At 42.1% G+C, this 23,300-nt stretch overlaps 1 protein-coding gene and 1 long non-coding RNA gene across 12 annotated transcripts in view; one reads left to right on the forward strand and one right to left on the reverse strand.

Moving 5' to 3' along the window:
* The window catches only part of DCAF1 (DDB1 and CUL4 associated factor 1), a 96,326-nt gene that overhangs the window by 71,782 nt on the left and 1,244 nt on the right, over positions 1-23,300 (forward strand). For all 10 annotated transcript variants that reach the window (XM_067044049.1, XM_067044053.1, XM_059075248.2 and 7 more), the window contains 5 exons: positions 153-246; positions 972-1,076; positions 1,297-1,370; positions 1,886-1,987; positions 19,126-19,378. In XM_067044049.1, coding sequence (XP_066900150.1) covers positions 153-246; positions 972-1,076; positions 1,297-1,370; positions 1,886-1,987; positions 19,126-19,378 — 628 coding nt within the window. The remainder of the gene's footprint in view (positions 1-152; positions 247-971; positions 1,077-1,296; positions 1,371-1,885; positions 1,988-19,125; positions 19,379-23,300) is intronic.
* LOC136794985 (uncharacterized) overlaps positions 1-23,300 on the reverse strand; it is a 23,858-nt gene continuing 558 nt past the window's right edge. The window contains exons 2-3 of one of the 2 annotated variants that reach the window (XR_010842542.1): positions 22,369-22,436; positions 1-51 (exon numbers count right to left, since the gene is read on the reverse strand). This is a non-coding gene — a long non-coding RNA (uncharacterized lncRNA). Of the gene's footprint in view, positions 52-5,422; positions 11,517-22,368; positions 22,437-23,300 lie in introns of those variants that run through there. The other variant, XR_010842541.1, reaches the window with a different exon arrangement.

Here is a 23,300-nt window from a genome sequence, read left to right on the forward strand (position 1 = left end):
CAGGATCTTCCCGGACCAGGGCACGATTGTTGACTTTTAAAGCATTAATATCTAGAAGGAGGGGGAAAGAAAGTGGTATTTCAGAATTTCCCTCATGAGGTTAAATAAGAAGTTTTGGGGAAAATAGTTTTCCTTGACCTTTCCCCTCCTAGTGGGACCTTCGTACTTTCCATCTTTTACACACAGTTCCTGCTCTAGATCAGTGTCGAGTGGTGTTCAACCACACGGGGACAGTGATGTATGGAGGTAATAAACTTTTCACTTTTCATTATTCTCTTTCTCCCTCCTTTCCCCACTCACTTAATTTGATACTTCCTATTTCGAAATATCTGTCAAATGTGAATTGAAAAACATTTCAAAGTTGTAACATAAAAGATAAAATAATAGTACAAATGGTGACAAAATTTGTTGATGAGAATAATGTTGATTTAGAGTGGAGGGCCACTGGCTTTGAAGATAAGTAAATCTTGTATAGAAAGAAATTTCATGAGTAATTTACCACATGTATCATTATGAACTTAAAGAAAAACCTTTTGGTGCGGTAATTGGGCCTCTCACTGTTGTGGCCTCTCCCTTTGCAGAGCACAGGCTCTGGACGTGCAGGCTCAGCGGCCATGGCTCACGGGCCCAGCTGCTCTGCGGCATGTGGGATCTTCCTGGACCGGGGCACGAACCTGTGTCCCCTGCATTGGCAGGCGGACTCTCAACCACTGCACCACCAGGGAAGCCCAAAGAAAAACCTTTTTTGTCTTGTGATTTTTGTATGCTTTCAGCTGTAACAGTTGTTGGAAGCTAGATGCAGGGTTGAGGATATTGTTTGGATTTGCAAGGAGGATGCTTTGAGAGGAATTTACTACAGGGAAACTCTCTGAAGTCTTGATTGTCCATTAATATTTTCTGCAGTTTGAATAGGGGATGTTTCTGATTCTATTTTGCTTCCCTTTCCTATTTCCCCTTTCCGTCCCAACTAGCTATGTTGCAGGCAGATGATGAAGATGACTTAATGGAAGAGAGGATGAAAAGCCCTTTTGGATCATCCTTCCGAACATTTAATGCAACTGATTACAAACCTATAGGTAAGTGTGAAGGTCAGGTATTGATGATTTTGTCTTGTTTTGGTGTTCCTTATTTAAGATCCTCCATTTTCTGAGAGAATTATAATTTTTCTGCTTTTGAAAAGCAGAGGAGTTAGGGAAATATTTATGAACAGTCACCTTGAATTCCTTTAACAGAAAGGCTGGTTTTAAGATCACAGCAGTGGTCTAGTCCTGAGTCTTGTCACATTCTGTTTTCCAGCGACCATTGATGTGAAACGGAACATTTTTGACCTATGTACAGACACCAAAGACTGCTATCTTGCTGTCATCGAGGTAAAGGGAGCAAGAAGAAATCCTACTGTTTTATTCTGATATTTAAGATCATTTTCAACTTATACTCCAGACATTTTTGTCTGTTATGTGTTCGTTCTAAAGATGATGCATTTCTGGTGATACATTAGGATAATATACTCATCTGATGGGGAGATACGCAGTATAAGAGAAGTAGGAAAATCCTGATATAGAGCATTGTGGGGCATCCAGTCTCCTATTATCCTGGACTCACACTGTCATCCCTTTCTTAGAGGAGTCAATCTCTCTCTAGAGCATCCTTGGAACAGTGTTGTTCCCAGGGATGGTGGTCTCTCCCTTGCTGTCCAGGCCTTCTCATCCTGTTTTTCTTTCACTCTGTGTCCTAGGCATAACATTTTCAGAATCAGTTCAAGAATTTTGGGTATTGGAAGCTTTGATAGTTACAGGGTCAAGGTGTGTGAATGCCAGTCATAGCTGAGGTGTGAATATGGGCCTTCGAAAAACTAACTTCTTGTGGACTGGGTGTTCTATTTCAGAACCAAGGCAGCATGGATTCTCTGAACATGGACACAGTGTGCAGGCTGTATGAAGTAGGCAGGCAGCGTCTGGCAGAGGATGAGGATGAAGAGGAGGATCAGGTTAGTGGTCTTTGAAATTTCTTTCTACTGAATAATGCTTTATTAGAAATTATGCATTTCTGCTTTTAGTTATAGGGTTTTTCTTTTCTTTTTTTTTTTTTAAGATTTTTGCTATAGGGGTGTTTGCTACCTGTTAGCATATTCTGAAGGCCTGTCAGTGTCATTGATCACTGAAACTCATCAGAAGAAAGTAGATTTTTATTATTACAAGACTTTAAGCAGTATCTGATAGTCCCGTGAGTTCCATTTATAGGTTAATTTGCAGGTCAGCAATCTCTGGTTTTTTGGGGGTTTTTTTTGCGGTACACAGGCCTCTCACTGTTTCGGCCTCTCCCATTGCGGAGCTCAGGCTCTGGACGTGCAGGCCCAGCAGCCACGGCTCATGGGCCTAGCCACTCCGCGGCATGTGGGATCCTCCTCCTGCATCAGCAGGCAGACTCGCAACCACCACGCCACCAAGGAAGCCCTCTGATTTTGTTTTAGAGATTTCCTTGTACTCACCTTCAGAACCAGTGCCCTGTCTGGCTTCAGGATAAGCAGGCCCCCATTTTCTCAATGTCAGTACAAAACTGAAAAGTCACTCTGCTGAGCTGGGGATCATAGAAATGGCTTAACCTCTATAAAGTTCTGGTTTGCATTTTCTCAGTTTTATGGCATAGTCTATTTTCAGAGTATAGAATGGAGCTTACAGGTAAAGAGAAGATATTGATGCTTTTGAGAAATTAAACATTTATAAAATGTGGGTAGATGGTATCATGTCTCGGAATCTTAGCTTTTCCTTTTTTATAGGGGATTTTAATTTATGGTCATGTTATGCTAGGTGCTTGTCTGTGTGGTGTGTCAATTGATGTCAGTTATGAAGAATTTCTTAAACTTCTGAGTTTCAGCAGACCTTTCCTGTCTAATAGGCTCACACCACATTTTTTTTTCTAAGCATATACTCTCTTGGCCCGATTCTCTAGACAAGTCTCAGAAATGTTTATTGCTGAGTAATATAAAGTTGAAAATGAATGACTAGGTTTTTACATTTTTGTTGTAGATAATAAAGCAGATAAAATATCTTTTTTCCAGATCTTGGATTCATTTCTGTTTTTTCTTCCACTATGGTGTTGCTTGGTCTTGGTGTTCTATATCCTCTCTAAGGGCACAGAAGTGCCCTGAGTGAGGGCAGGGGCCACCATAGGACAAGAGGAAGCACACTTTCTTCTTTTTGCCCCTCTATTGCTCTCTCATCCTCACCTCTCCCCTATTCTTTGGTAAATCATGCTCAATGGTTAGGGCTAATGGAATAGCTTTCTGTTAGCATTCTTCCCCAGCAGCTTGTACTTAAGATTTAAAATAATGTTTAAGAGCAAAATTTTTGAAAGTGGTAATTTTTAAAATATTTTTTTTGTCCAAGTCTAATACTATGGGCCAGTGACTCATGTTTTTTTCTGACAGGACTTAGTACTGACTAAGCAAGGGCGATTTGTTGTGCCAGTATGAGATTAGGTATGTGTTCCACTATCGGGCTTTATAGGTTATGAACCTCTACTTTCTCCTCTAAATTGAATCCTTGAGTAAACCCTGTCACCTGGAATCAACAAGCTAAAACAGACTCACCTTACTGTCCTCTATGTATACTCTCTTGATCGCCACTGTCTCTGGTAGAATGTTCTAACTGGCTAAGTATGCATTTTATTAGAGCTCAGAGATAATTCATAATCCCAAGAAATGGGTTTCTGAGCAGAGTGAGGAGAGGAGACTTGTATGTATTGGGGGTTAGTGGTCACTGTGGGATCAGAGCAGAGCCTTCTGCTGGGCTTGCTTCTTGACCCAGAGGCATCCTGTGCCAGTGCTTCCCTCGTGGGATGCCCTCTTAGGAAGGGGCAGTTTCCCAGCTCTATCTTCCCTCTCTCCTCACACACAGATGCAGATAGTCATGATCCTTGTTGGATACCATGGGGATATTATTTTATAAAGCACTTTACTGAAAATGACATCCTCAGTACAATAGTTTTTGTTTTTTCTTGGATAGACTTTATTTTTTAGAGCAGCTTTAGATTCACAGCAAAATTGAGCAGAAGGTACAGAGATTTCCCATAAATGCACTGTCCCTGTATGCATAGCCTCCCCCATTATCAACATCCCACAGCACAGTGGTACATTTGTTATAAATGATGAACCTAATTTGACACATCATTATTGCTCAGAGTCCATAGTTTACATTAAGGTTCATTCTTGGTGTTACACATTCTGTGGTTTGGACAAGCATGACATGTATCCACCATTGTAGTATTGTACATAGTTTCACTGCTCTAAAAATCCTCTGTACTACACTGATTCATTCCTCCCTCCCCTCAGCCCCTGACAACCACTGATATTTTTACTGTCTCTATAGTTTTGCCTTTTCCAGAGTGTCATATAGTTGGAATCATACAGAATGTAGCCTTTTCAGATTGGCTTCTTTCATTGAGTAATATGCATTTAAGTTTGTTCCATATCTTCTCATGACTTGGTAGCTCATTTCATTTTAATGCTGAATACTATTCCATTGTTTGGGTGTACCACAGTTTATTTATTCATTTACCTACTGAAGGACATCTTCATCGCAATGTTGAATAGTTTTGGCAGTTATGTTCTGGAGTAATTTGAATAAAGTTTTGGCAATTCAGAATAAAGCTCCTGTATCAACTAACTATACCTCAAAAAAAAAAAAATCAACATATTGTGTACCGTGTGCAGGTTTTCGTGTGGACATCAGTTTTCAGCTCCTTTGTGTAAATACCGATAAGTGTTATTGCTGGATCATATAGTAAAAGTATGTTTAGTTTTATAAGAAACTGCCAAACTGTCTACCAGAGTGGCTGTACCATTTTGCATTTGTTATCAGTGAATGAAAGTTCCTGTTGCTCCATGTACTCACCTGCATTAGGTGCTGTCAGTGTTTTGCATTTTGGGCATTTTAATAGATATGTAGTGGTCTCACTATTTAATTAAAAAATTAATAGACATTTATTCCTTTAGTTGAACAATCAAAATGTGTGGTTTAAGATATTTTTGAGTGGAAAGGAATTTAGGTCTTGCAGTTTTTTTTTTTTTTTTTTAATTGAAGTACAGTTTATTTAAAATGTGTTAGGGCTTCCCTGGTGGCGCAGTGGTTGAGAATCCGCCTGCCGATGCAGGGGACACGGGTTCGTGCCCTGGTCCGGGAAGATCCCACATGCCGCGGAGCGGCTGGGCCCGTGAGCAATGGCCGCTAGGCCTGCGCGTCCGAAAAAAAAAAAAAAAAAAAAAAAAAAAAGTGTTAGTTTCAGGTGGACAGTAAAGTGATTCAGTGATATTTAGTGATATATATATTATATATATATATATTCTTTTTCAGATTCTTTTCCATTATAGGTTATTACAAGATATTGAATATAATTCCCTTTGCTTATACAGTAGTTCCTTATTGTTTATCTGTTTTCTGTATAGTAGTGTATATCTATTAATCCCGAACTCCTAATTTATCCTCCAACCTTTCCCCTTTGGTAACTAAGTTTGTTTTCTATGTCTGTGAGTCTGTTTCTGTTTTGTAAATAAGTTCATTTTTATCTTTTTTTTAAGATTCCATATGTAAGTGATACGATAGGTCATAATATTTGTCTTTTTCTGACTTACTTCACTTAGTATGATAATCTCTAGGTCCATCTATGTTGCTGCAAATGGCATTTTGTTCTTTTTTTTTTTTGCGGTATGTGGGCCTCTCACTGTTGTGGCCTCTGCCGTTGCGGAGCACAGGCTCCGGATGCACAGGCTCAGCGGCCATGGCTCACGGGCCTAGCTGCTCTGCAGCATGTGGGATCTTCCCAGACCGGGGCACGAAGCTGTGTCCCCTGCATCGGCACTCAGACTCTCAACCACTGCGCCACCAGGGAAGCCCTGTTCTTTTTTTATGGCAGAGTAATATTCCATTGTATATGTGTACCACATCTTCTTTATCCATTCATCTTCTGATGGCCATACTTAGGTTGCTTCCATGTCTTGGCTGTTGTAAATAGTGCTGCTATGAATGAATATCGGGGCACATGTATCTTTTTGAATTAGAATTTTCATCTTTTCTGGATATATGCCCAGGAGTGGGATTGCTGTATCACACGGTGACTCTGTTTTTAGGGGGGGTTTTTCTTTTTTTTTAAGATTTATTTTTTACTTATGTATGTAATTTATTTTTGGCTGCATCTGGTCTTTGTTGCAGCACACAGGATCTTTGTTGAGGCATACGGGATCTTTTGTTGTGGTGCGTGGACTTCTCTCTAGTTGGCGTGTGGGTTTTCTCTTCTCTAGTTGTGGTGTTCAGGCTCCAGGGCGCATGGGCTCTGTTGTTGTGGCACACGGGCTCTAGAGTGTGTAGGCTCTGTAGTTTGCAGCATGTGGGCTCTCGTTGAGGTGAACGAGCTCAGTAGTTGTGGCATGCAGGCTTAGTTGCCTCACGGCATGTGGGATTCTAGTTCTCCAACTAGGGATCAAACCTGTGTCCCCTGCATTGTAAGGCAGATTCTTTACCACTGGACCACCAGGGAAGTCCCTATTTTTAGTTTTTTAAGGAACCTTCATACCGTTCTCCATAGTGGCTGCACCAACAGTGTAGGAGGGTTCCCTTTTCTCCACATCCTTGCCAGCCTTTATGTAGACTTTTTGATGATGTCCATTCTGACCGGTGTGCGGTCATACCTCATTGTAGTTTTGATTTTCATTTCTCTAATAATTAGTGATGTTGAGCATCATTTCATGTGCCTGTTGGCCATCTGTATGTCTTTGCAGAAATGTTTGTTTAGGTCTTCTGCCCATTTTTTGATTGGGTTGTTTGTTTTTTTGATATTGAGCTGTATGAGCTGTTTGTATATTTTGGAAATGAAGCCCTTGTTTGTCGCATCATTTGCAAATATTTTCTCCTAGTCTGTAGGTTGTCTTTTCATTTTGTTTCCCATATAATGCCTTCTTTTTTTCTTTTCTTTTTTTTTTTAAGAACTAACATTTAGTGTTTATAATTTATTTATTTTTGGGTGCATTGGGTCTTCATTGCTGCGTGCAGGCTTTCTCTAGTTGTGGTGAGTGGGGACTACTCTTTGTTGTGGTGTGCAGGCTTCTCACTGCAGTGGCTTCTCTTGTGGAGCATGGGCTCTAAGTGTGAGGGCTTCAGTAGTTGTGGCATGTGGGCTCAGTAGTTGTGGCTCATGGGCTCTAGAGTGCAGGCTCAGTAGTTGTGGCACATGGGCTTAGTTGCTCCGCAGCATGTGGGATCTTCCTGGACCAGGGCTCAAACCCATGTCCCCTGCATTGGCAGGTGGATTCTTAACCACTGCGCCACCAGGGAAGCCCTAATGCCTTTCTTTATCTCTTGTAACTTTCCTTGGTGTGAGGTGCTTTGTCTGAAATTAATATAGCTACCCTGGCTTGCTTTCTTTCTCTCTGTCTTTCTCTCCCTTTGTTTTTTGGTGGCACCACATGCCTTGTGGGATCTTAGTTCCCCGACCAGGGATTGAACCCGGGGCCTCAGCAGTGAAACTGCCAAGTCCTAACTACTGGACCACTAGGAAATTCTCTACCCTGGCTTTCTTTTGATTCATGTTAGCATGGTATAGATTTCTCTGTCCATTTAGGGGTTTTTTTTAAGATTTTTTTTTTTTGATGTGGACCATTTTTAAAGTCTTTATTGAATTTGTTAGAATATCACTCCTGTTTTATGTTTTGGTTTTTTGGCCATGAGGCATGTGGGATTTTAGCGTCCCGACCAGGGATTGAACCCATACACCCTATATTGGAACGTTAAGTCTTAACCATTGGACTGCCAGGGAAGTCCCGTGGCCATTTAATTTTAATCTATATGTGTCTATATTTAAAGTGGGTTTCTTATAGACAACATGTAGTTGAGTCTTATTTATTGATCCACTCTGATTATGTTTCTTTTAATTGATGCATTTGGAACATTGACATTCAAAGTAGTTATTGATATAGTAGGATTAACATCTACCATATTTGTTACTTTTTCTGTTTGTTCTTTGCTCCTGTTTTTGTCTTCCATTCTTCTTCTGCTTTTTGTGTTTGTTTGTTTGTTTGTTTGGACATGCTGTGCAGCTCATGGGATCTTAGTTCCCCAACCAGGGATTGAACCCTGGCCCAGGGCACTGAAAGTGTAGTCCTAACCACTGGACTGCCAGGGAATTCCTTTTTGTGGTTTTAATTGAGTATTTTATAGGATTCCCTTCTCTTCTTTATTAGCATATTAGTTATACTTTTTTTTTTTTTTTTAACTTTCTTTAGTGGTTACCCTAGAGGTTGCAGTGTACATTTACAAGTAATCCAAGTCCACTTTCAAATAGTGCTGTATCTCTTTATGAATAGTGCAGGTAACTTATGATAACAAAATCTGTAGTCCTAATTCTTTCCTCCTATCCCTTGTTTCATTGCTGTCATTCATTTTACTTATATAAAAGCATACATAATTGAATACATTGTTGGTATTATTATTTTAAACAAACTACTATTATTTTGAACAAAGATCAGTTAATAAGAAAAATGTTTATTCTACCTTCACTTATTCCTTCTCCAGTGCTCTTCCTTAATATATTCAGTTTCTAACTTATTTCCTTCTCTCTGAAGAATTTCTGTTAACATTTCTATCTATCTATCTTTATTTATTTATTTATGGCTGTGTTGGGTCTTCTTTGCTGCACGCGGGCTTTCTCTAGTTGTGGCGAGTGGGGGCTACTCTTCATTGTGGTGCGTGGGCTTCTAGTTGTGGCTTCTCGTTACAGAGCATGGGATCTAGGCATGCGGGTTTCAGTAGTTGTGGCACATAGGCTCAGTAGTTGTGGCGCATGGGCTTAGTTGCTCCATGGCATGTGGGATCTTCCCAGACCAGGGCTCAAACCCGTGTCCCCTGCATTGGCAGGTGGATTCTTAACCACTGAACCACCAGGGAAGCCCCCCTTTTAACATTTCTTGCAAAACAGGTTTACTGGCAACAAACTCTCTCAGTTTTTGTTTGTCTGAAAAAGCATTTTTCCTTCACTTTAAAAAAATTTATTTAGGCTGTGCTGGGTCTTAGTTGTGGCACGTGGGATCTTCTCTGTGGTGTACGGACTTCTTCTTAGTTGTGGCACACAAACTTCTTAGTTGAGGCACGCGGACTCTTGCGACATGCGGGATCTAGTTCCCCGACCAGGGATCAAACCCGGGCCCCCTGCATTGGGAGCGCAGCATCTTAACCCACTGGACCACCAGGGAAGTTGCTCTCCTTCACTTTTGAAGGATACTTTCACACGGTATGGAATTATAGGTTGGTGGTTTTGGTCTCTCAACATTTTTAATACTCCATTCCACTCTTTTCTTGCTTTTTCATGGTTTTGGAGGAGATATTGGGTGTAATTTTTTTTTGTTCCTCTATAGGTAAGATGTTTTTTCCCTCTGGTTTCTTTCAGGATTTATTCTTTATCTTTGATTTTCTGTAGTTTAAAAAATGATGTCACTAGGTGTGGGGTTTTTTGGGCATTTATCCTGTTCAGTTTTCTCAGAGCTTTCTGGATCTGTGGTTTGGTATCTGACATTAATTTGGAGGACATTTTCAGTCATTATTGTTTCAAGTATCTCTTCTTCTGTTCTTTTTTTTTTTTGGCAGTACACAGGCCTCTCACTGTTGTGGCCTCTCCCGTTGTGGAACACAGGCTCCAGACGTGCAGGCTCAGCGGCCATGGCTCACGGGCCTAGCCACTCTGTGGCATGTGGGATCTTCCTGGACCGGGGCATGAACCCGTGTCCCCTGCATCGGCAGGTGGACTCTCAACCACTGCGCCACCAGGGAAGCCCCATAGGTTTTTAAGAATCCTCATTGTGGATTCTTAACCACTGTGCCACCAGGGAAGTCCCTTGTAATTTTTCTTGATAGCCGGACATGATGTACTGGATAAAAGGAACTGTTGTAGGCCTTTAGAATGTGGTGGTAAGCTGTGGAGGAAGGTGAAGCATTTTATAGTCTTATAACTAGGTCTTAGTCTTTTAACGAGTCTGTACCTCTGTACTGTGAACTTCACAAATCTTCTCTTTTTTTTCCACCTCCTTTTGATGGTATAGATGGCTAGAGTGGCCTGGAATTGGGTATTTCCCTTCCTCCAGCAGTTCAGGCTCTGGTTAAATGGTTTCTCCTTAGGGCAGCCCTTGTTAAGAACAGAATGCTGTGATGTATTTCAAAATGTTACCTTTTCGCTTCCCCCTGCCAGAAGCACTAGGGGATTTTTCTTCAATATTCACCACCAGAACCAGGTCAAGTTCCTGGAGGTAAAACTCACAAATGTGTCGGGGCCCTGATGAGTGGCCCCAGAAGTTTTTATCTCTCAGACTGTTCGGAATTGTCTCCAGCCATTGGTCAGTTACAGTTCAGGTTTTCCTACCTTGGTACTGGTTCCTGTGGAGATTTGTGTTTCTGGGTTTATGCTCTGGCAAGTTGCAATTCTCTGTATTTCTCCAATTTGGGGACAGTGGTTTGCCCTGTCACCCCACTTCTCTGTTGAATCTAAGAAGAGTTACTGATCTTTTTAGTTTGTTCAGCTTTTTACTTGTTAGGGTGGAGTGGCAACTTCTAGCTTCTTAAGTGCCTAGAAACCAGAAGCAGTACCATGGTTTTTTTTTTTTTTTTTTGCGGTACGCGGGCCTCTCACTGCTGTGGCCTCTCCCATTGCGGAGCACAGGCTCTGAACGCGCAGGCTCAGCGGCCATGGCTCACGGGCCCAGCCTCTCCACGGCACGTGGGATCTTCCCGGACCGGGGCACGAACCCATGTCCCCTGCATCGGCAGGTGGACTCTCAACCACTGCGCCACCAGGGAAGCCCCATAGGTTTTTAAATACCATATTTATTATGAAGGACAGTTAGGTTCCAGAGTTTAAACCACTTCACCAGATATAGCCAGGAAATCCCTATTATAGAAAGGATTTCCTTTAATGGTTTCCGGCTGCTTGGCCCATAGAGTCCTCAGTGATTTCCTCGGTTTCATGGGTGAGAGGATCCTGCAGTATTTAAACCTCATGTGAGTTGTGAGATCTGGGTAAAAGGGAGAGGTCTTCGGATGGATACTTCAGATGTTTATTTGTGACATGGATCTTTATGTTTTCTTGAATGCAGCAGTGTTTAACTCATATGTGTTGCTAGTATTTCTTCATACCAGAGCTTGCAAGTGGTATCCTCCAAATGTCATGTAGTTGCTTTGAGTCAGTTTCTTAATAGTGTCTGGTCTTTTATTCTTGTGGCCTTTTGCTTCCTTAGACACCACCTTCCCTTAATGCATACTCTTCTCCACTTTAGGTGTCATGAATCAAGATGTAGTTTATCCTTGAGTAGGTATAGAAGATGATGTTGTCAAGCTGTTTGTTGGTATATTATAGTGGTACAGGTGGCTGCAGACTGTCTCGTCCTCCATGGGTTGATTCATTACTACCCCTCTCATTATAGATCACTACAAGATACCAGTTTTGTCTCAGGCTTCTTGGATGTTACTTGTTGAACTGTAAATCTGAAGCAAAAACTGGGTTTATTTAAAGTTATTTATCAATACCATTGTTCCTACTCTCCCACATCCCTGCAGTTTACAAAGCAGTGGGCAACAGTCTTCTCTGGGAGCTATCACATGGGTCCATGTGATACCTGGTGTCTGTCTTTGAGGAGGAGGCCAAGAAAAGAGAAGCTAGATATTTTGGATGCTGGGGGGCTATTGTTGGGGTTGGCCTCATTCTTCTTGCAGATTTAGAGTGATGGATGAGAAGTGAATCCTGGGTGGCTTGCTGTGGAAGCAAGAGACCACCATAAAGGAACACCCTAAGTGTTCTCTTCTCATTCCACCCTCTACAGGGAGGCTTGGGTCAGAGAAGAGACTGGTTCATTCTTCTGTGGTTCTATTTAACTTGCATTTTGAGAGGTTAAGGGAGAAAGATACTAGAGAGAGGTAGGGTGGTGTTTAGTACTTCTGACTCTGGTTCAGGAAGGAAAAATAGAGGCATAGACAGCCAAGGCCGAGAGGGACAGACTCAAGAGGGCCCTATCGAGTGGCCCTAGGGCTCAGTCTGTGGAAGGGCCTGAAAGGTTTCTAGTTGGAAGAGGAGTAAGTGTCTGTGTCGGTGTGCAATATGGGTGACTTAGCACTGTTTCTGGATTTCTTAGGGTCAAGGCACATTGCATGGCACATACTGATACCACTGTCCTTAGGGATCAGCTGGTGCATTTCATGTTCGAAGGACATCGTTAGAGAACTTTTTTCCCCCAAGCCCTTGACATTTTGGGTTTTGATTCAGAGATGTTTCAGTGTGATAATACTGTATCTGTTTAAGCAGGCTTCCTTTGTAACCTTAATTCTGTTGATTCACATGTCCTCTTAGTATCTTGCAGTGGTGTTTTCCTGTATTTACTATCTTCATCAGATTTCTCCTCATCACCTCTTCCCTGTATCAGCTTGATTTTTTTTTAAACTTACTTTCCTTTGTTTGCTTTACCTGATTTTAAAACTGGAGACTTCATTTTCATTTGAGTCATTTGCTATTTAGAGTTTTGTCCTAGTCTAGATATCTGCTCTCAGGTCTTCTCAGATGTTCCAGATATGACTTGCATGGCTCAGGGATGCAGGCACCTGTGACCAACACCTTTGAATTTGCCTTTTCACCTTAGCAAAATAAACTCAGAATCCTGAATGGTCAGTTGCCATCTGATAAGATGGTCTAGCATAAAGTGCCTATATAAATGGTTTTTATTGATTGAAAAAGCTTTATTAAGATATAATTTACATACATAAAAATGGTTGTCTTTTGCCCTTCTGTTTAAATAAGCTTGGAGATTAACAAGAAGGGATGAACTGTACCACTGTATTGTTGAATGAAAACATAATACAATGTATTTGACAGCTATAAATATTTGATTTCTGAGGTTGGTAGTCTGGCAGCCTTCAGGCATTTGGTGAAAGCAGAGATAAGCTAGTCACTTATCAAAACTCATATTATCCATTGGAATTTCGGTATATGTGTTGTTTTTAAAAATCAATTCAGTCAACTTTGATGTTAGCTTTTAGGAAAATTATAAAACCAAAGATTAGTAATTGATCGTTGTTTTTAGATTTTGAAAAGTCAATACATTTCAACTAATAATCTTAAGTTTCTTTTAAAACCAAAAACAAAACAAGGGAATAATCTTTCTTTTCTCCACTCCATTTTGGAATCTGGGACACACTGTGTGCTGTGCTTCCTGTGTGTTCTCCACTGCCTAGAAGCGGATGGTAAGAGTCTTTACTGATTACACACCTGCTGTAAGCTTGGTCAGTGATTCCTGAAAACCCTTTTTTTCCCAACTAAGAAATTAAAAATATATGTGAATTAGATTCTGCTGATGAGGAGAGGAAAGCACAAGTGTTTATGACCCTGAAATGAATCTATAGCTTTTAAGGATAGTTAACAACAGGAACAAGTGTCAGAAGGAGAAGCAAGAGTTTAAATTTTGCAAATATGATGTTGAAATGTCAAGAGAGTAGGCTCAGGTTTTAACTGCATTTTTAAAAAAGCTATACTAGTTTTTAGATTAACTGTTTTTAAAGTATGACGAGAGGTTTGGTTTTTTTCTAAGAGATTGGCTATATTTTTGAAGGCAGTGTAAGCTAAAAGCTGTTTCTCTTGAAAAATAGACATGTATTCAAGAAGAATTTTGAATGGTCTAGAAACAAATGGTGCACTAGTTAAAAGAAAATCAAATTAAGTCCTAGAGAGCAAGACAGTTTGATAGGAGGAGGGAAGGTCAGTGGTAATACCTATGCAGGAATACCTTGGAGATACTGTGGGTTCAGTTCCATACTACTGCATTAAAGCGAATATTGCAATGTAGCGAGTCACATGAGTTTTTTTGGTTTCCCAGTGCATATAAAGTTATGTTTACACTGTAGTGTAGTTTATTAGGTGTACATACCTTAATTAAATATACGTTATTGCCAAAAATGCTAACCATCATCTGAGCCTTCAGGGAGTCGTAATAGTAACATCAAAGATCACTGATCACAGATCACCATAACAAATATAATAATAATAATGTTTCAAATTCTGAGAATTACAAAATGTGACATGAGACATGAAGTGAGCAAATGCTGTTGGAAAAATAGTGCTGATAGATTTGCTCGATGCAGGGTTGCTTCAAACCTTCAATTTGTAAAACAAAAAAACGAAAAACCCCGCAGTATCTGCAAAGTGTAATTGCAATAAAACAAGGGATGCCTGTATTCACCTTTTTGGTTGTGTCATTGGGAGTCTTTGGATAGGGTACATTATTACAGGAGAGTAGAATTTTAGAACCAGAGGTCATCTTGTACAGTGGTTCTTCATTATGGTGCAGCACACAATTCCTGGGGCACCTTTCCAAAATCCTCCTGTTGGAGCTTAATTTGTAAGGATTGGTTCTGTCAGCCTGGACCCTGGGTGGGGTTTAGGCCTGTGTATTTTGGAGAACTTTTCCAGTGCTCCAAAATATACATTCTGATGGCCATACCTGAGTAGGAACCACTGATGTAATTAAGTCCTCTCATTTAACAAGAAATTAAGATTTAGAGAAGCTGGCATTAAATGGTTGTTTATTAATCATTGCTTCTGTTGTAATTCTGTAATGTGGGCAGCATTATGGAGTGCCTGGGTTTTTTGATCTGGGAAGGGATAAGACCATAGAGGGTTGGAGAGACTGGAGGTAGATAGGAGGAGGGAGAATGCAGTAGGTGAGTGGAATGAGAGGGAGTGCCGGGCACCTCAGATCTGAGTGACATTAATTAACTGGGTGTGAAGCTGTGAAAGTGGGAGAAGTGAAAGATGTTTTGAGATTTCATCTGGTAACTGGGAGAAGTGTGGGAAAGGTGCTAGGTTTAGGGGGTGCTTTGAGTTCAGTTTGAGAAGTTTTCTGTGGTACAGATGGGTAGAGCTATCTAATGTGAGTTCAGGATTTATGAATGAGAGGAAATAAATTTTAAGTTGTAGGAACCTTTATGCCTAGGAGATCTGGAAGGGATCAGGTAAAGATCAGCAGCCCAGTGTGGAAGCCAGGATTGGTTAGTGTCAGTCATTGTAGAGAAGCCCTGTGGTTAGCCATTCAGGCCTTCATATTCCTTTAGGAAGCTTCCAGTTATTATAATAGGAGCAACAGACTAACTGACCACTTAGTATATGCCAGGCACTTTCCAAAGAGATTATATACATACATGCATACATATTTTTCCTCCATTAAATCCTATAAACAATCCTATGAGGCTAAGTAAAGTATCAGCAGAGTTTGGATCCTGTGAGGCAGCCTGGCTCCAGAGCACATACCATTACCTGCTACACTGTGGAGTGCTGTGGGCAGAAGCCAGACTGTCAAGTGTTAGAGGAATAGAAGACAGAGTGAGTGGATGAGTGAGCAAGTGGTGGCTAAGGACCTGGAGGCCAGGAGTAGGGTTCAGGTTACCATTTTTCAAAAGTCTATAGATGGAAGGAGTTTAAAGCCTGTGTAGATTGAGAAGTTGTTAGGTTTGGGGAAGCTGACTCTCTTCAGAGAAGGTAAGAAAGCTAGTGAAAGCTAGTGGAGCCAAGTGTGAGGGTGGTTGTGAGTGGAGTGAGCATGAGAAAGGTGCAGTGTGGTAATAAGGACTGGGGGTGGACTGAGGTCCAGAGTGGAAGTGGAAGGCTTTCTTCTTCCTCAGACTGGTTGAAGTCAGGTTTAGATGTGGTGAGGGGACCAGAGGGCAGCTGAGGGAGTTTATGTCAGTTGACCTGTTCTCTGTACAGGAGAGGAGTGGGTTGATTTATCTGCAGGGGTTTGTGCCTTTGGGTAACCATGAAATTGACTTAAGATGGAACCAAGAAGGGAAGAGTTTTAGAATTTTTTTCTGTAGGAGAACTAGTAGTTTAAAATAGCCTGGCCCTGAATTCCTGTTTCTAAGCCCTAAAAGAGAGGTCTTAGAGAATTTTTTAAAAATCAATATTCCTGGATCCAAAACATTATCTAAATGTTGCTGGAGTTGAATCGGGATTCTAGCAAGATTTGCTTTTTTCATTAATAATTTTTTTTTTTTTTTTTTTTCGGTATGCGGGCCTCTCACTGTTGTGGCCTCTCCCATTGCAGAGCACAGGCTCCGGACGCGCAGGCTCAGCGGCCATGGCTCACGGGCCCAGCCGCTACGCGGCACGCGGGATCCTCCCAGACCGGGGCCCAAACCCGTGTCCCCTGCATCGGCAGGCGGACTCCCAACCACTGCGCCACCAGGGAAGCCCTAATATTTGTTTTGGACCACTTTTATGACTTAGTGGAAGCTTTATTCTCTAGATATGAAGGAGAGGGCCTCATGTTACCAACCAGGTACTTAAACCTGCAAGAATGATCTTAAAATTGCTTCCTAGACTCTCTTTTGGGTTCAACCACAGAATTAGATTCTAGATTAGAATCAGATTCAGATTAGAATTAGAATCAGATCTTGTGAGCCTCTGTTCTGTTTCATGCTCCATGTTTCAGATTTAAAATTTAGAAAGTGAGTTTATGGCCATATCCATGTGTAACAAAATACATGTTAAACCACTGGTCATTAAATCCATAGTATAAATGATGAAGTGATGTGTTTGAGATCCAGGTAGGTCTCCCCTTCCTATTCATTTCCCTTCTCCTGTTGTGGTCACATATGTCACCGTGGCCTTCTGGGATGAATAAATATAAATTATTTCTTCTACAAGATTAAGTAAAAGCTGGGTTTGTAGGCTTCTGGAAGAATTTGGAATGGTATCTGTAGTTCAAACCTTAGACCCCGGTTGACCTATTTTCTAGGATTGCTCTTGACTTTGGAGCTTTTTCTTAGTTCTCCTGGATCAGCTAAGTTTTGATGTTTTTAGAAGTGAATAATTTATTCTTCCTTAAATTTGCTGGCTAACAGATGCCTGTTTGAACAGTTTAGCCTTTTACATACTCACTCAACTGTGGGCCTTTAAAAGTTATTCTATCCTGAGACATTGAAAATTTATGTAAATTGACCAAGTTCATACAACAGGTAATTGGCAGAGCCAGGATTCTAACCCAGGCTTGTTGGATCCCAAAGCCTGGGCATTTTCTCCTATCCTATACTGCGAAAACAATGATGAGTGTCAATAACTGTGTACTAAATTAACTTCAGAATCAAAAATAAAAATAATTAACACTATCTTCATGTAATTATTCTATTCCACAGAGGCTTAAGACCACAGAGGCTTAAGAAACACAGGGCCCTGGATACTCTTTTTAATGTGCTTGTTTTTAACTGAGGGAACTTTATTAATTAGAACTAATTTTGGTCAAATCCCTGAAAACATGTGTGGAAAGAGAGGCAAAAGTTGTAATCTGGTAAATACTTTGAATTATTTCCCTGAATTTTGACTCCTCTCTCCTTTCTCAGTTATTTGTATGAGCTGATGTATTTGTAGGGCCAGAAGTTTGTCTGTGCGTCAGTTTATTGTTACTGCTTCCAGGCGGCATTCTCAGTTCCTTTCCAGTGGGCAGATGCTTAGTAGCTGTCCACGTGGAGGTCATGTGTGGCCAGGCTGTGGAACAGTGGTCTCAGGTTATCATGCAGGTACGTTCACACACACGCGCACACACAAGCTCTGGTGTGGACACATACTTGTACAGGCATTAGGAATACTGGGTATTTAAGGGGCCGGTTTTTCCCATGTAGCTGCCAGAAATTGTTGAAAGGCTGAATCAGTAGGTCAAACAGCAAATCAAAAAACCTCTAAACGGTGGTTCCAAAATTATCAGAAGTTCAGTAAAGCAGAGCTGCTCTGCTGAATATGAGCCTAATTTACTTTACAGCTGATGAACACTAGTGGCTGGATAAGCAGTGTTTGGTTTTTAAGTGATTGGCACGTACTTTTTTTGGGTGTCTGTGTTGGGTCTTCGTTGCTGCGCCAAGGCTTTTGCTAGTTGTGGTGTGTGGGCTTCTCATTGTGGTGGCTTCTGTTGTTGCGGAGCATGGGCTCTAGGCATGTGGGCTTCAGTAGTTGTGGCTCGCAAGCTCAGTAGTTGTGGCGCACGAGTTGCTCTGCGGCATGTCGGATCATCTCAGACCAGGGATCGAACCTGTGTCCCCTGCATTGGCAGGCGGATTCTTAACCACTGTTCCACTGGGGAAGTCCTTTTTTTTTTTTTTTTTTAAAGCACTTCCAAAATGTTTTTAAAATATTTTTTCTGCTCATGTAAGGGCTTGATCTGTCTTGACTTTCATTAGGCCGGTGTGTTAAATGAATTTTATATTTTATTATTGCAGGAATTAGAATCCTTTTGCTACTGGCAGTGCTGACAGTTGATGTTTGAGCAGAAGGATTAGTGACTGAATTGTTGGTCACTTTAACTTGGGAACACCTGTCCTTAGGAAAGCAGAAAGGTGTCTGTGTCCTCTCTTGCTTGAAGGGAAAGAGTTTGGAGGGAATGGAAGGCTGGACTATTTCTCTACCATACTTTTTTGGTGTGTGTGTGGCTTGTAACAGAAAATGCAAGTATGTCTTAGTGGTAAAAGTCTATTTTGTTGGACATTCGGATCATTGGATGCTTGTGATAGCCCTGTCAGAGGTGCTGACCCACATCCATGGTTATAAATAAGATCAAGGACAAGAATTTGAAGGGCTTAGGAGCTGGTGACTCAGCAGCTGTGTTCTTCCTGTTTTATTAAAGCACTGCTTTTTAGATTCCAGATAGAAGCTTTAGTTTCAGTGCCTCAAGTGATTTCATTTGGTTTGGTTGATACAGGATAGAGAGAAGAGCCCCTTTGGGTTTATTATTAGTTAGAAACATAGAATGTTGATGACAGAGACCTCTGTGAAGTGTGTTGTCCATTTCCTTGGATAAGGGCTGCATGACCAGTAATGCCTTTGTGGAGTGACCAGTAGTCCTTGTCTGAGGAGTGCTTGAGTGTCTTGGGGGACATGTATGTGCCTGTCTCAGCCTTCACTGACGAGTCAAGCTGGCTCATGAAGTGTGTGCTAACCTAGATTACCATGCTCTCTACTGACTGTTACCTCCTCTGTCCTTTGAAAAGGAGGAGAGAGACTCCCCATGTTGCCCACATGGGCTGGGTCTCTGTGTTTGTCCTGATGGACCTCATGCTCTCTTACCAGGAAGAGGAAGAACAGGAGGAAGAAGATGATGATGAAGATGATGATGACACTGATGATTTAGATGAGCTTGACACTGACCAGCTGCTGGAGGCGGAGTTGGAGGAGGATGACAACAATGAGAACGCAGGGGAGGATGGGGACAATGACTTTTCTCCCTCTGATGAGGAGCTAGCAAACCTGCTAGAGGAGGGAGAGGACGGAGAAGATGAAGACTCTGATGCAGATGAGGAAGTGGAACTGATCCTGGGGGACAGTAAGTCTAGGGCTGACCATGAGGCTGAGCTTGGGTACCTAGGGAAAGGGCCATTCCCTGTGCCAGCTCAGCCCAGAGGGCAAGCCACACCAGGGTTCTGTGCCCCATAACTAGATTGACTACCTGGGCCCTTGAGGAAAAGCAGTTTCACATCTCTCATGACGACTCTGTAACCAAATGGCTATTATCTCTTTAAAACAGGGGTTGGCAGACTTATACAAAGGCTGGACAGTAAATAATTTTGGCTTTGTGGGCTGAATGGTCTCTTTTGCAGCTACTCAGCTTTGCTGTTGTAGTGTGAGAGCAGCCAGAGACAAGACATAAATTAATGATGTGGCTGTGTTCTAATAAACTTTATTTCCAAAAATAGCTGGTGGTCTTGGTTTGGCCCATGGGTTGTAGTTTGTCAACCCCTGCTTCAGAGGATTAGCCTTAGACTGGAGGGCAAAAGTGTAGTTCTCCCAAGAGGCAGAGCTGGCATCATCAGATGCAGCTGCTCATGGGGGTGCTGTACCTGCTCTTTTCTAAAGTTGTAAAGAAATAAAAGCCCTCTTGTGGGTTGCAGCCCCTTCCTGTCTGCTTTTGCTTAATCCCTCTTAAAGGCCAGGGGACAGATGTTTTCTCTTTGGCTTCTGTTTTGGTCCCCCCCCCCCCTTTCTTATTCTAAGTTTTGAAGAACAAGCTCCAGTTTTTCCAGTACCTTCCCATTAGAACAGGTTTCTGAGGTCAAGCTGTCCCCTGCCTATACTAATGGACCCTGAGTAAATCACCTAATAGTTCTGAGAGTCTGCGAGCTCTGCTGCTATACTCTGCATGTTTTAAGTGGACATATTTGGCAGCATCACTGTGACGTGTGTCACTGTTGACAGACTCATGCTTGCTGTGGTCCTGGTTTTTCATAGTGCTGCCCTGCCTGACTGGGGAGTAATCACTGATATCCAGTCATTTTTCATGTAGCTAACCTGGCCAGCATTCTCACAGCCAAGGTAGGTATTATGCCTAATATGATAGCCAGTAACCACCTGTGGCCATTAGAATTTTAATTAAATTTAAAATTCAGTCCCTCATTTTCATGTCCACATTTCAAGTATCAGTAGCCACATGTGGCTACCATATTGAACAGCACAGATATAGAACATTTGCATAATTACAGAAAATGTTATTGTATTGGCCTAAGCTCAGCAAACTCCAAGTCTCTTCAGAGTGGATGCTTGGTTTTTAGTCATTGGTGTTTGGTGGTGGGGGCAGGGGGAGGGAGGGAGTGTGTTTGGTAGGAGAGGAGAGGGTGGGTGGCAGTATATATATTTAAGCATATAAGATTCTCCTGTTCCACAGTGACCTAAACCCATTTTCTTTGGGATAAATCTTATACATGCTTCTAGAGCTCAAGATTGAAGGCAGTTGGCTTAGGGGAGACTGTCTTTCTTACGTTAAGTCCTCTTGCCAAAGTTGCATCTTGAGGAAGCTCTGTGGGGTAATCTGCCCATCTGCTGTTTGCCAACTTCCATTTTTTTGTACTTGGAGGTTGATATGATTCATTGAAGGACTTCCTTTGTCCCTAGCCATGGTCAGAGAGCCAGGTAAGAGGGACTCAGGGGCAAGGGAAACATGACAATATTGATGGGAATAAAAAGGAAAGTTTTACTAAACTTGTCACCTGTGACACGTGGGCACAAGTTCTGTTTCCTTTCAATATAAGTAATATAAGGTAGGTTAGGGGAGCAGCTGGTACCCCTGACCTAAGAGTATCACTAATTTTTCCATTCTCAGTTTGAATATAATTTTGTATTTGGCCTGTAAAATTACTGCTTCCTTTAGCCTTTTACTGTTTATTCTAGGAAATTCATTCTTTTAAGCCCAAGAGGTAATCTGGAAAACCCTAATTCTATCAAAGAATGTTACTTTAACTTGGTGGGAATATTTATGTGAAAATGCCATTATAGATGACAAGTTGAGGACATGTCAGTTTGGGCTTTAGAATTGAGGTGGTGGCATGTGCATGTGTACTCTTGCTCTTTCTGTTTTAGAGACTGATAGCGGCTCGAAACAGAGCAGACACAAGGAGCACCCTCTGTATCCTTGGTTTGCTGTATTTTGCCTTACACTAATCATCTGGTGTATTAGCTCTTAGCTCTTAACCTTTTGGGGTTTATGGAGCCCTTTTAGGATATGATGAAAGCCGTTTTGACTACAGAAAACCACACCCACATGCCCCTCATGTAACCTTGCATAGGCCCCAGATCCCAGAGATCCAATGACTGATTTCATATACAGAACCCCAGCCCTAGGAAGAGAAACACCTTGACTCTGAGGTCTTTGTTTCTGTTCCAGTCAGTTCTGATGCCCCCCTCAAAAGCCTGTATGTTGTAGAGCAACAGGTTAAATAAACATGGTAGGGACTAACACTGCCTGCCTTTTCCAGGGCCTTTCAGAGGGAGAGGTCCCCACCAGGGTCTGAGTTTGGGTCTTTTCAACATTTGGAGGATGAGAAAAGGCTAAGGAAGGTAGAGAAGGGAGTCCTGCCACCTGACCACCAAGAGGGGAATCACTGCCTGACCCCTGAAAGTTCTGTTAAACCCTGTGCCTGACAATTATTTGCTTATGGAAGATTGTGTTATCCTCCTCCAGCTGCATTTACAGTCCTTAGATGTGATGCAGTTAAGATTCTTAACTCTGATGGTTAGAATAGGTCTCAGGCAGGTGGGTCTGGCAATGTTGGTTCATAGATCGCATGAGCACGAGGGGATTCTCTGCGGTCTGCCATGGGCCCTGGACACAGTGCTGTGCTTGAGTCACCCCCTTCCCTGCTGACTTCCTCCTGGAGTTCTTTCAGCAAGGAAGCTGATGAGGCTTAGTTTGTGGTTTAGCAGTGTCAGGCATTAGTTTGATCTCCATCTTGTTTTCCCCACTCCTCACCAATAAAGTCAAGCCATGCTTGTGCCCTGTTACACCCAGGAACACTGGTTTTTCCAGCCATCACTTTTGCTTACCTTCAGGACTTCGTTTTATCACGGCCATGCTTTTTCTTGGTTTTACTTTGTCCACTTCAGTTTTCTTCCTAAAGGAGATTGTAGTGAATGGAAGGTTTGGGAACATGCAGTTCTTCGTCAGCTTTCCCCAAGTGGAGTCTCTCAGGTACCTGGGAGAGGGCTGATGAGGGATTCTTTGGAACCATTGGCTGTCCCTCTCCTCATGGGAACCCCAGGGCCTATGGGCATTTTCAGGGCTCCAGCTCAGGACCTGGCCCATTTCCCTGAGGACCTTGTTAAAATTGTTTCACGGCTTCCTAAGCTGAGAGTGATCAAAATGGGCACTAGAATTTTTCCTTTACCTTCACTCAGCAAATACTAGAGCTAGGTACTATGTTTCTCTCCGATTTCTGTCATCCAGACAGGTGCATCTACCTCACTTTGAGGGTTCTTTCTGTTACCACCTAGTTTCACCTCTTAATGGATCCTTCCAGAGGTGTTCATGTGGTCTATTCACTGCCTGGAAGGCAGATGGTCAAGCAGAGGGTCAGACACAGTGCCACCTTCTAGGGTACCATAGCTACTTCCTGCTGGCCTCCAGCCCAGTTTTTCTGGTATTGCTGCAAGCTCTGGCTTGTATCTTTTGGGAAAGTTGTTCCCTGTAGATTATATTTAGAAATTTCAGAGGAATGAATCCCAGGTTGACTACCTCTGCCTTTATGAGGTCTTCTGAGAAGAGAGTGGCTGACGAGTTTGAAATCTCATCCTTGTTTGGGCTCAGCCTGCCTTTTTAGTGGTCCTGGGGGTCAGGCAGGCCTGTGCCCACCAGAGGGACTCCAGAGGCCAAAGGACTACACAGGCTCACTCACTGCTCCTATCAGCCCTGCCCCTTTGCAGCCACTCAAAGGACCATGGGCAAAATCTTCAGAGGGGGCTTGCCTGGTCCCTTTAGG

Source organism: Kogia breviceps, chromosome 10 (genome assembly GCF_026419965.1).
Source record: "Kogia breviceps isolate mKogBre1 chromosome 10, mKogBre1 haplotype 1, whole genome shotgun sequence".
Taxonomy (NCBI): Eukaryota; Metazoa; Chordata; class Mammalia; order Artiodactyla; family Physeteridae; genus Kogia; species Kogia breviceps.